The sequence below is a fragment of the Copidosoma floridanum genome, unplaced genomic scaffold (genome assembly GCF_036245765.1).
Source record: "Copidosoma floridanum isolate Cflo_tuat_1 unplaced genomic scaffold, Cflo_Japanese_pri ptg000013l, whole genome shotgun sequence".
NCBI classification, from domain to species: Eukaryota; Metazoa; Arthropoda; class Insecta; order Hymenoptera; family Encyrtidae; genus Copidosoma; species Copidosoma floridanum.
The window spans coordinates 26,065,544-26,077,604 of NW_028321890.1; the positions used below are offsets into that span (position 1 = coordinate 26,065,544).

The 12,061-nt window shown below is 49.3% G+C and overlaps 1 protein-coding gene across 1 annotated transcript; it reads left to right on the plus strand.

The window, feature by feature from the left end:
- The first annotated feature begins 4,916 nt into the window (after positions 1–4,916).
- Positions 4,917–11,828, plus strand: LOC106647324 (uncharacterized). The gene is made up of 2 exons (XM_023389736.2): positions 4,917–5,994; positions 11,012–11,828. Exons 1-2 carry the CDS (start codon positions 4,956–4,958, stop codon positions 11,542–11,544), a joined length of 1,572 nt encoding a protein of 523 aa, XP_023245504.2. The 5' UTR covers positions 4,917–4,955; the 3' UTR covers positions 11,545–11,828.
- The last annotated feature ends 233 nt before the right edge of the window (positions 11,829–12,061 follow it).

Below are 12,061 nucleotides of genomic sequence, written 5' to 3' on the forward strand. Positions count from 1 at the left end.
GAAGGAAATAGTAGAAAAATCGATCGCGAACTATATGGCTGTGAAAAAAAAAAGAGAAAATGGAATGAATTCATGCATAAAATGTTCTCCAATACAGTGAATACTCTTTATTTTTAAAATTTGAAAAACAATTTATTACACTTGATGATATTTTTCCACCTCAAGCACGCAACACGTCCCCGCGTGAAAACGAACAGGAAGTATCGGTCGGGGCACTAGGAGCCCACAATGGCCGATAACTATTGTAGCAGAAGTGGGGGGGAAGGGGGATGCAAAAAAAAAATGAACTCGCCACACGACAGCATGTACACAGCTTCCAAAGAGCTTATCGGTGTATAGTACCCATTAACCGGCGCACTTTTCTTGGCTCGTCCACTTGCCATTGTGTATATACCTACATAAACCACACGCCTACACCCCTGTTTGTAAGAAAAAAAAAAAAAAAAAAAAAAAACAATTTTCCTCTCTTGGTTCCAACAATCTCTTTTTTTTTTGTTTTCCTCATCAGCAGTAACGTGTCTAAGTGCCTTTTTTTGCTCTGAACTGCTTGCAGGCTGACGTTTATCACACCGGATCTTTGGAAAAAAGGCCTCAAAGTGTTCGGCGCCGTGGAGAAGTCGTACTACCCGTTCGAGCTGTGCAGGTGACCGCTCTCTCGTTCGTATGACACCTTCCCCCACGCCCTCCCGCCAGATGTACACGTAGCACGTATTCGTCGTCGTCCTTGTTACACATACATTTATCCGCTGTAAATGTGCCAAATTGTCACTATGGCTTGTTTATTGAGATCAATGCTGCTCGAGTAGCGTTAACCTACGGCTCTGTGATCTCTCGCGCAGCAAGGGACACGGACGGGCTTTGGATTTCATGAATTTCCACCACAGACAGATGCTGTACGTGTGACACACATGATTAACTCATTCATTCATTTTCATATCATTTACATGCCTATAGTGTCTAATGGACGTTATGGTTTTTTTTTTTTTTTTTTTTTTTTTTTTTTTTTTTTTTTTTCATTATTATTACCTTTTATTCAGATGTTCTTTTTTTACGCTTGATAAAATTGTCAAATTCATAATAGCGCTCGGGTGCGCGTCACTGCAGCTACCGTTAAAAATTTCAAGTTCAACCATACATATATATGTACGCACTTGACTCTCTCGTAACGAGAGCTAAAATCATGGACCAAGAGCCATTAATCTTTCGTTGAGAGATACAAGTTGAACTGCATATACAATGATTTATACCTGTGCCTGTATACTCTCGAGCCGCCAACTCACCGTCCAACGTTCTCCTGGTGTATTTTCAGGTTCTCCCGCGTGTTCACGCCCGCAACCCTGGCTGGTTTACAAGGTGAGTCGCCCATACGCATACCTACTTTGTTGTTTTTTCACGTAAAGGTCAAGGCAGCGATCTCTTTGGTTTTTCCGTGACCCACAAATATGGGTACACTTACGTATAAAAAAAAAAAAAAAAAAAAACCAAATCAGAGTGTCACTCAGTGTATACGTACTCGCACGACTGGTCCCCTGTTTTATGCATCCAAGGGAAGCCCATTGGAATTCAACAGCCCTCTTCCCCCGTCCTACTGTATTGAACGTGATTTATCGAAGCTCTCGGGGGATACCTTTTTTTTTTTTTTTTTTTTTTTTTTGTCTTAACGCACGCGACCAGAAAAGAGGTCAACTTTGTGGGACAATGTAATGGATAATCATCCAAGCACTAGAAAATTTAAGAAAGAGTCACCCCAAAGTTACACTCGCTGGGGGTAATTAATACGTGCTCCATTTTGAAAAAGAGGAGGATGCCTGTGGGTCTGTTGTAGGAACGTTTTATTTTATTGCTCGTAAAGCTTGCCGAGATTCGGACAGTGGTGTCCACAAAATGCACCCGTGGGCGTGGGTGATGGGACGTGCATATACAATGTTGTAAACGCGCTCGTTCAAAGTGTCGACAGCTTCGGGGAATCTTTTTTTTTTACAAGAAAGTTTTTTGCGAGAACCAGTGTCTCTAATCGATCTCTACTCTCGTGCAGTTGGTGCTATGTTTGACGGGGCTTAGCTGTGCACTGGATCGTGCAACGGATGCGTCGCTTCCCTCTGCCAAGTGGGGCGTTGGGAGAAAAAAGTTACTAAGTTTGCCATTCACTATATATACTTGATACTTCCATCGTGGGTCTCTCACTTCTGCTAAAAAGTTTTCTTTATTCGACACATCGGTTTATTCTAGATCTTTCCAAAAAATTCCCGGCATCCCCCGCTTACCAATAATCTCACACTGCAAGGGGAAAATACAGTATCTTCCATTACCGCAACTCGAGCATTGCTTCTCCGAGCTATTATCCATAAATTAGTTCTGGCGCGCTGCAGGAAAATCCAACCACAGGCCTGGAAATGGAAAGAAAAACCAGACGCCACAACGTGCTTAAATGAGCTCCGCCCTTTTTCGTGACTTTTACGCGCGTATCTGGCCACTCGACCCTCGAGGGAGTCCCATCGGATATTAGGGTCGATCCAAAGATAAAACCTTATCGAGGCGACTCGTGAAATCGACTCGGAGCCCCGGGAAATTCGTTTTTCCATTGCACGAACTCGCGCGATTTAAATTTTAAATGTCATTAGAAAATCTTTTTAGTTTCGTGTGCGAGCCATCTTAACGAGGAACAAAACTGAAATCATCCTCTAAGCGTCCCCACCCGATCCATGTCATGTGCCGAGTGAGAGACCCATTAACGTACACGAGCATCGAAATTATCGCAATGTCTGATCACATATGTTACTGTTCTACTTGTTCACACGCGCTGGCAAGTAGTACGCGTCTGTGACTACTTAATTTCCCTCGCAAAAAAAAGACCTCGGTTGGATGAATTTTGTTTCTTTTCTACATTACACGGGCGATTCACGAATATTGTAAAAAAATCATCTCCCCGTGAACTTGAGAGAGAGAGAGAGAAATTAATCAACACGTCACGTCTCGATAGCACGTATAAAAGCTGTGCGTGAGAAAAGGACGGGAAAAGGGAGAGTCCAAGGGGGGTCGGAGAGCGGATAAGCTCGACTAAAAGCTCAAAGAAAGAGAAAGAGTATAATAATACACACGGAGGCACGTATGCGCGCACGGCGGGAATAATAGTGGGTATATATTATACGCATAGCCGGGGGCAGCGCTCGAAAGCTTGCCGAGCGAGCCGACAGATAGCGCGAGCTTCGGCCGAAAGAAGCGGCGGCTCCTCGAGCGAGCCGCCAGACGAGAATCCACTGTCGGTCCGGACGCGCGTGTATAGCTGTGGCGCAGGAGTAGCAAGAAGAGCAGCTCCGAGCGACTGGCAGAGCTCGGTTGGCGCTCAGTTCGGCTTGGCGAGGCCAGCGAGACGCGTTTGCAGCACCACGGGGTTTCTCCCCCCCCCCTCCCCCCGCACATATAGACACCGCTGCCACCAAGCTCCTTCTCTCCTCTTTTTTTTCCTTCGCCTTCTTCTCTCTCGCTCCGTGTATCTGTCAGGCCGACTGGGACTTCACGTGCGGAGGAACCGTGCCCGCGTTGGTCAACTGCAGCTTTCCAATTTTTTTTTTTTTTTTTTTTTCCCCTCCGCTCCCTTAGGGGACTCGTAGAGTTTACCTGTGTGCTGGCTAAGACCCCTTTTTTTTCGGTGGATGCTGCGATGATACCTGGAGGCTTTCTCCATGCGGGGGTGTTGCACCAAAGTTGAGTGAGCGAGAACAAAAAAAAAAAAAATAAATAAAGTGAAAGCCAGTTTAAAGGCAGCGGTCGTTGTGCTGTGGGTCGAGCTTTTTTTTCCCTACTGTGGTGGAACCCAGTGCGTACGGTTGACCTGTGGTGCGGTGTGACGTTTCTATAGGGGAAACGACAGCGGCGATGATCCCGCGTTTGCGGTCTTGCTGCCAGGACATTGGTTCATGACGTGTCAGTGCACCGAATGGGTATAATTTTTAAGCCCAAGCTTGTTTCATCGCGAGCGAACAGGACGGATATTGTAGTTTATACAATTTTTGAGGAGGAAAAAAAATTTTTATTTTTTTTTTATTTTTTCTTTCAAAGTGGGGGACCCACACAAGAGTGACACTTTGGTGGGGATCGTCTGCCTACATGACAGTTGGTGATGCGACACAGGACACACGGCGAGATAGCTAAAGTGAGTCTTGTCTGTTTTGTTTTTTTTCATTTCTACGCTCCGGTACGCTTCATCAACCCACATCCAATCCATGGACCTGCTACACCGCACGACGGCGCATCTCAACCATTCCGATTGATGGATTTTGTCGACTGAAAAATAAAAATCGTCACGGTCTAATGCACGTGTCCTGTGCTTGTGTACATGTGTAAAACAACGACGACTGCACATTGTCGTTCCTACATCATCACCACCCGAGTGGCGCCTCATCGGTAACAACATCGCGAACTGCGTAAACTCGGGCGCTCATCATCATCATCATCATCATCTTTGTCCCTATCACGGCTACTTCTGACTGCTCCCGCGACTCCCCCACCACCACCCCCTACCCCACGGTCTCGTGACTCTCCCCCCTCTCCCGCGGCGCACTCGCGCTCTTTCTTCGTCCTTCTGCCGTCACCGCTGTTGCTCCCTCTACCCGCTGGCCGCGCGCGCGCCTTCCCCGTTTCTACTTACCGATCTCGCCGACCGTCACTCGCACCACTACCACTCCACCGCCGTACACCTCTGGCCTGGGAAATGAGGTTTGCTCCCCGATAACAACAACAACAACAACAACAAAAAAATAAAAAAATAAAAAAACCACCCCCTTGATACGGTCACGCGCAACTCCGTGATCGCCGGCGATACCGAACCGTTTGGCGCGATCGCGATTTGCACCATCGCCGATCACGTGGCTTGCTCGACGGCCACGCTGTACGACAATGTGCACGCTGTGCCGCTATGCGGCACCGGCGTGGCTCACCCTGCCTCCGTCACGCCGATGGGGACAGTCACCGGAGCGGGGAATTCCACCGGGCTGACCTGGTGGAACATGATGAACGGCGTACCCTACGAGGACAGCCCGCCGCCCGTAGTGCCCCCAATATCCAGCGCCCACGCCTCGCTCCACCACCCCCACCACCAGCACCAAGCCCCGAGCACCGGCACCCACCACCAGCAACAGCAAGCATCGACGACGCCCACCTCCCCGGGAGCACCGAGCTCGGCGGCCACTTCGCAGCAACAACCGGCACCCACGGCGAGCGCGTCCTCGACGTCCCCGGGGGCATCGTCGGTTACGAGCAACGGGCCCCTCCACATACCCGCCAAGCGCCTCACCGCCACCCCGACCGTGGGCCAACAGCAGCAGCAGCAGCAGCAGCCGGTGACGGGGTCGAGTTACGCGGAGGTGGGCTGCGAGGTGAACGGGGGTGTGATCAGGCACTCGCACTCGCAGGGCTCGAGCCAGGGTTGGCCGAGCTACAGTCCGCACAGCCATCATCCGCAGGAGGGCCACTACGGGCAGGACTCGTTGGGCCACCACGGGGGCTACGGGGCGACGAGCGCGGGGCCCACGTACTACACAAACCTGGCGTCCGACCCGCAATCCGGGACCCCCGGCCCTGTACCCGGTTCTAGGGACCAGCAACAGCAGCGCAAGGGCTCGACGCCGAGTTTCTGGTCGCCCGCGGCCTCGACGACGGGGGCCGCTCTAGTGGGGGACTACAAGCCGTACAACTCGGCGGCCGCGAGCATAGTCGCCACTACGGCTTCCTCGTCGACGGGTGGCTCGGCCGCGGGGGTGGCGGACCCCGCGGTCAGCTGCCACCAGAGCTTTTCCCAGAGCTGGTGCAACTATCCGCCCTACTCGGCGACGAGGCATCACCACGCGGTCGACAGCGCGGCGGCGGCGGCGGCGCATCATCACGCCCACTCGCAGGCCATGGTCGCCGAGGCCGCCTTTCCCCACGACGGATACGGTGGACTGAGGAATTATGGGGCCCCAGAGCCGGTCACCTCCAGCCCGTACCCACCTCCAGGTAAGCATCGACTCTGACACTTTTCTTTTTTTTTTTTCTTTCTTTTTGCAAATTTGTTCCCATCGTTATTGTGTGTACACTCGAGCATTTGTATCAAACCAACAGCACTCAATTGTTTTCAATGACCAAACAAATTCAGTAAAAACCCAACGTGTACCCAGTCCCAATCGCGAGTCAAAAAAGTTGGCCAATCGAAATCGTCTCTCGGGCCAATTTACGCTCGTTTAGGTCAGGGTCGCGCACACCTACACAGGATCGTATATGGTAGTACAGCGGTAGCCCAAGGTATATGCAACACACGTGACGTCCTCCGGGACCACATCCGCGAGCCGCACACATATACGACACCGGAGTCGTAAACCCCACCGTTTTCCGCGTCGTAAATTAACACTAAAATTTTACGCTGTCCACGGATTATACAACTCCTCGGGCGCCCCGTGCGTGTACACATATATACCTACTCCCTGCGATAACGCACGCGACTCTCTCTCTCTCTCTCTCTTTTTTTACATGTGCGAAAAAAAAAGAATCCGTCTTGTATACGAACTCCCATTGAAGTCCACACACTAGAATGGTGTTGAAAAAAAAAAAGAAACAGTGTCCATTTAATAGCCGTCAAATCGTTCGCACGTCGAATCGAGAGGGTGGGGGGGGCGATAAAACGTTTTGTTTTGACTGGGAGGTATATCGATAAAACCGGAAGGACATGCACGAGAGATACAGAGCCACTTAACGGGTAGTACAGGGGAGGGGGGTCATTAAAAAATTTATTTGCCGCCCGTAATACGCGGCCTACACATAAACGTGCTGTAAAAGATGTATCCGTGTACAATTGTCGCGCATACCAGAAGACATGGGTCATCTCTCGCCCGGATTTATGGCACTTCCAAACTTTGGCACGGGGTAGGGAGAAGAAGGAGCCTCTCCCCCCTCTGTTCCCTTTTTGAGATTATTTTTCGCTCCACTTGCACGTTATCCTTTGCTTTTCATTTCGGGGCGTATACAGGGACAGGGGGACGAAAACGTCATCGGTCAAACAACAACAACAACAACGAGCAAGAACGCCGGCAGGGTTTATTGGCGCCCGTAACTCGTAAACTCCAGCGCGCGCCTTCGATCAGCTGATCTGCCCCACGAGGTCTCCCTTGCCTGCTCCTTCCCCCTGTTTCCCTACACTCGACTCTCATCCCGATAACCTTCCAAACAGAGAATTTCATCGATCGATCGGGAAGAAAAAAAAACATCAAATTGATCCGTTCATTGGAAATACGCGATGGAATAACGGTACGCGCCACGGGGAAAAAAATGAAAATAGAAAGTCCCGAGACAAAAAAATTACCTACTCGTCAGCTCTTGCAGTATCGATAATTGGAAATTTCCGCGGATGCACATTACAACGGCTTATACTATCTCCTCTCGTCTTCTTTTTTATATCTCTCTGCCTTTTATCTAAATTAATTCGGTCGTGGAAATCGGCATGGAGGGGAGAAGGAGAAGTTGCCGGTCCGGTCCGCGAATAAGTCTCGGCAAAGAGACGCGATGGAAATAGAAGCGGCCGGTATAGGTATGCTTCTTAACGGAACACCCGGTATATAATACGGGTGCGTGCAAGAGTGGCGCGCCAGCGTTGATTTTTCCGTTCGCCAACAGATGGCAGCTGCATTATCTTTTTACGCTCGTCCGAGGCACCGGTGCACCCATACACACGGATCTTCCTCTATATCTCATTATCGATGATCATCATCTGCTGCGGCACAGCCTCCCATCCATACGGCTGTTACGTACTTGATATCTTCCGCTTCTTCTTCTTCTTCTTCTTCTCATCTCGCCTTGACTCTCTACTTATTATAAGCATACATTAGTATATATGTATACCGTGGAGATAGCAGCCTAGAAATGACGCTCTCGTGCATGTACAGCTGGATATTTATACGAAAGGAAAATAAATACCCGAAGCGCGATATTTGTTTTTAAAACCGGGATTTTCATCTACTATCGACCTTTTTTTCTTTCTTTTTTTTTTTTTTTTTTTTTCCTGTGCGCGATCAAAGTTTGGTGGGAAAATTAGCTATCTGCTGGGGCTTTTGGAACTAAAATGTATAACATGGGTACGTATGGGGTGTCCATGCGTTGTAAAAGAAAGTTTTTTCAAAAAACGGTAAAACATCATAAAAATACGTAGAACAATGGATTAGGGGCAGCTTTGCTTTCGTGGCACAAGAAAAAAGAAAAATTAAAAGATTATCCGTCCAATAGGACGAGCGCGACGGAACGTCGTGGGTGTCGTCAGGCATTGGAACTCAAGGTCCGAGCCTCGTCACGGAAAAACAATGAGGCGTCGATGTTGGTGACCTATTCACAATGTACATAGGCGTATACACACGGGGACCGATCGAAGCTCATGGCAGATGGGTTGAGTTGGAAAACAGCGGCGGGGGGGGGGAGGAAAGGAAAAGTATAGCCCCTCAAGCTACGTACCAAGTACACGCACTGGTGTACAATAGTCCAAGAGCGCGTATCCTTTGGAAAAGCGGACGTTCCTCTGCAGCTATTTTTCCGCCTCTTCTCTCTCTTTATAGCTTATACGTTCCAAGTACGTGTATATATATATGTATATACGACGGGGATGAGAAAGAACAATGCGCATTCGTAAATCAATGGGCTCACTGCGCGCGCTCGTTATTGACGTTTTTTTTTTTCCCTCTCCCCCCCTCCATCCATCTATCAAGAAGAATCGTTATGGTGCAGTGTAGCATGCGACTTGTGTACCACTATACGCTACGTATCCGTCCCTTTTCCAAACTTTTTCTCCGGTTTTCCTGCCCTACCCCAACTATAAACCTACGTGTATTTACACACGATGCGTGTGTGCGTGAGCTTTTCGATACGTGGCTTTGGTACACGAGGAAGAGTCTATGCTGTACTATGTGAGAAAATCTTACTCGCCCGGTGATGCGGGAGAAAAAATTATTTTTCAAAAATTTCCCTGTGCTGATTCGAGAAAAACCTAATATTACTGAAAGATCTTTTCTCATGATAATATTGAAAAGAGGAAAAAAAAAAGGGTACCGATGAGATAATATATTATCTCTTCTGTATATTATCCATGCGCCGTTCGTGCCATTGTTCGGTCGTGTTTTCATTTAGCGAGTCCCGCCATTGTTTCCCTGGAGCACAAAAAGCCTCGCGCGCGCGATACACGCAGCAGAGGGACGAAAAAAAAAGAGCCGCGCACGCGAGAACAAAAAAAGCCCCGATGGGAGGGAACCGGCACGTACCGATTTTTCGCAGCCGATGACACGCTTATATCTATATGCTCTCTCTCGGATTTGCATGTTTTGCCGAACGATGGTTCACCAGTTGCTCGGGCCATTCGTGTACGCAGCTCGCGGTGCGTGGGCGAAGACAACAAAGGAGCCGATAGACGTGCGCCATGAATTTTCATCGCTTGTTCCGTTGATCGATCGTTCGGTACTGCGCTATGTGTAACACTCTGTCGTTAACGTTGCCGATTGACAGATTGGATGAAAATTTATTTACAATCCCGGCGAAATTGACTCCCAGCTGGTACTCGTCTGAAAAGTAAAAATCTAAAAACTTGAACGCGCACGCGAGCCCCGAGATTCCACGGTTGCCGCCCGTGTTCTTGGGATGATGTAGAGCGCGGTCCAATAATATCATGTACGGCTTCGCCGACAAAGCAGCCTTGGCGTTTGTATATTGCCGTTCATTTCTTCGAGTCGCCGCGTCTTTGCGAGTTGGAAAAGAAAAAAAAACGAAGAACATTGCATCACAAAGTTTATTTACCACAAAATTGTTGAAAATCAAACGTTGGACGAGAAAATTTACAATTGTTATACGTGGGATTGAGTTTTGTACGCAATCTCGATACCGTGTAAGCTCAAGATAACCCAAGAGAAAAATCAAAATGTTCAATGTAGGCTATAGATGCACATAAATATATGAGTCACTGTCGAAAGAACAAGTGCAGAAAAACGATGATAAAAAAAACACACGCTCACACACACGCACGCAAACAAGTAGCCGATTAACGAAGCAATTACGGACGTTGAGGAAAAAAGTGGCTCTCGAAGATGAAATTTACGAGCAACCGCGATGTATATGTGTACACACGTAGCGAAGACGGTGCAGGCGCTCCTCGGACGGTTCTTCTCTCCATACCCTATACGTTGTCCCTGCCGTGGACATCCCCTCCGAGCACCCCTGTCCTCGTCTCCGGTAAAAATCGATAAATCGTCGAACAATTGATACACGCGCATATAATATCTGCAGTGCGCGAACATTATGTCGTGGCCTATCTGCATATAATATACATATATCCACCTGCCCGTTTAATTCTACCTCTACGTATACGTATACGCGCATGTATATACAACGTAACGCTGCTAACGGATCCCACAGATTTACTACTCGATCGTACACTCGCCAGCCGGCCGGCCTGTGCTACTCCAATTAACGGAACGCCGGCCATCAGCTCTCTCGGCGAGAGCGATCCTCGTTTATGCGCCGCCGGTGAAAATGGCTTTGCATGCATACATATATACACGACGCAAAGATCAAAAGAGCTCGGTCTATCTGGCTGCGGAAGGTTATAATATTCCGAGGCGAGCCCCATCAGCGGTTGTTGCGTTTTTACTGGATATATACGCATGTGTATATGATACATATGTTGTATACTCGGTATACACGTGTACAATACAGGTATACGCTGTTGCTGTGGTTTGATACAGGCTTTGTACACGATTTAATTAACTTTTTTTTCTTCCTTCTCTTCCGCGCGATGGGATGTTTGCATTAATTTTTCGATAAATTATCTTTTTTTTTTTTTTTTTTTTTTTTTTTTTTAATATGCTCATTCAGAATCCTTTGGAGAATTTATCTGCTATATAGCACCTTGAGTTTCTAGTAAAAAAATAGAAAAAAAAAAAAAAAATAGCCAGATAAATAATGGAGGCAGGCATAAATGTCGATTGGAGGGCCAACTAATTGTGTCAAGTGATGTGGGGTTCCTCCCCATCCTCGTTGTTCCCGACAGGTACCCTGGGCGTGGGCGTCGGGGTCGCCGGGGTGGGCATGAGCGGCACGAACCCCCTCGAGTGGACGGGCCAGGTGACGGTGCGCAAGAAGCGCAAACCCTACTCCAAGTTCCAGACCCTCGAGCTCGAAAAGGAGTTCCTCTACAACGCGTACGTCTCGAAGCAGAAGCGCTGGGAGCTCGCCCGCAACCTCAACCTCACCGAGCGCCAGGTGAAGATATGGTTCCAGAACCGCCGCATGAAGAACAAAAAGAACAGCCAACGCCAGTCCCAGCAGCAGCACAACAACAACAACAGCACCAGCAGCAACAACAACAACAACAACAACAACAGCAGTAGCCAGGCCAACAACAACAACAACAACAACGCCAATCACCACGGGCATCATCACTCGGCGGCGGTGGCGGGGGTGGGCGGCCACGTGACGAGCGTCCACCACGTCGCCGCCCAGGCACATCACGCCAACGGCTCGGCCAAGCACCACCATCAGTGACCCGTGGTGTTCTCTGGCGTCGCCTTTGGCCACGCCAGTGGCGCGCTCACCTCGTCGTCGTCCAACCACCAGCTGCACCTCTCTGCCACCGCCTCCTCGTCGACCATCCCCAGCCAGGTCCAGCAGCTAGCTGGGACCAGTGGTGCTGGGTCGTCCTCCTCCTCGGCTGCGGTTGCCGCGGCGGCAGCCCTCGCCCACTCGCACGGCCACCATCAGGCGCACCTAGCCGCTGCCCACCACCACCAGCACGGCTCGTTGCTGCACCAGAACGCCCACGGGTTGGCGGTTTAGGGCCAGGGGTGCGGCTGGACGCCGCTGCAGGGACTCGGGAAGGTGGAGCCCCCCTCGCCGCCGAGCGTGTACGACGGCTACGGGGAGTACTATTGACTGAAGCTGATTATCTGTACGTAAAGGTAACGCCACGGTGCAGGAGGTGTAAATATATATAACGTATAGTGCGAGTACCTTTCAAAGGACAACTTCAAAGACGAGGGTTGCTTTCTTTCTTTTTTTTTCT

Excerpts from the sequence above, each read along its gene's own strand:
- LOC106647324 (XM_023389736.2), top strand. The coding sequence starts at position 4,956 with ATGGGGACAGTCACCGGAGCGGGGAATTCCACCGGGCTGACCTGGTGG. Across the intron at positions 5,995-11,011 it reads CAGCCCGTACCCACCTCCAG|TGATGTGGGGTTCCTCCCCA; the intron begins GTAAGCATCGAC and ends AATTGTGTCAAG.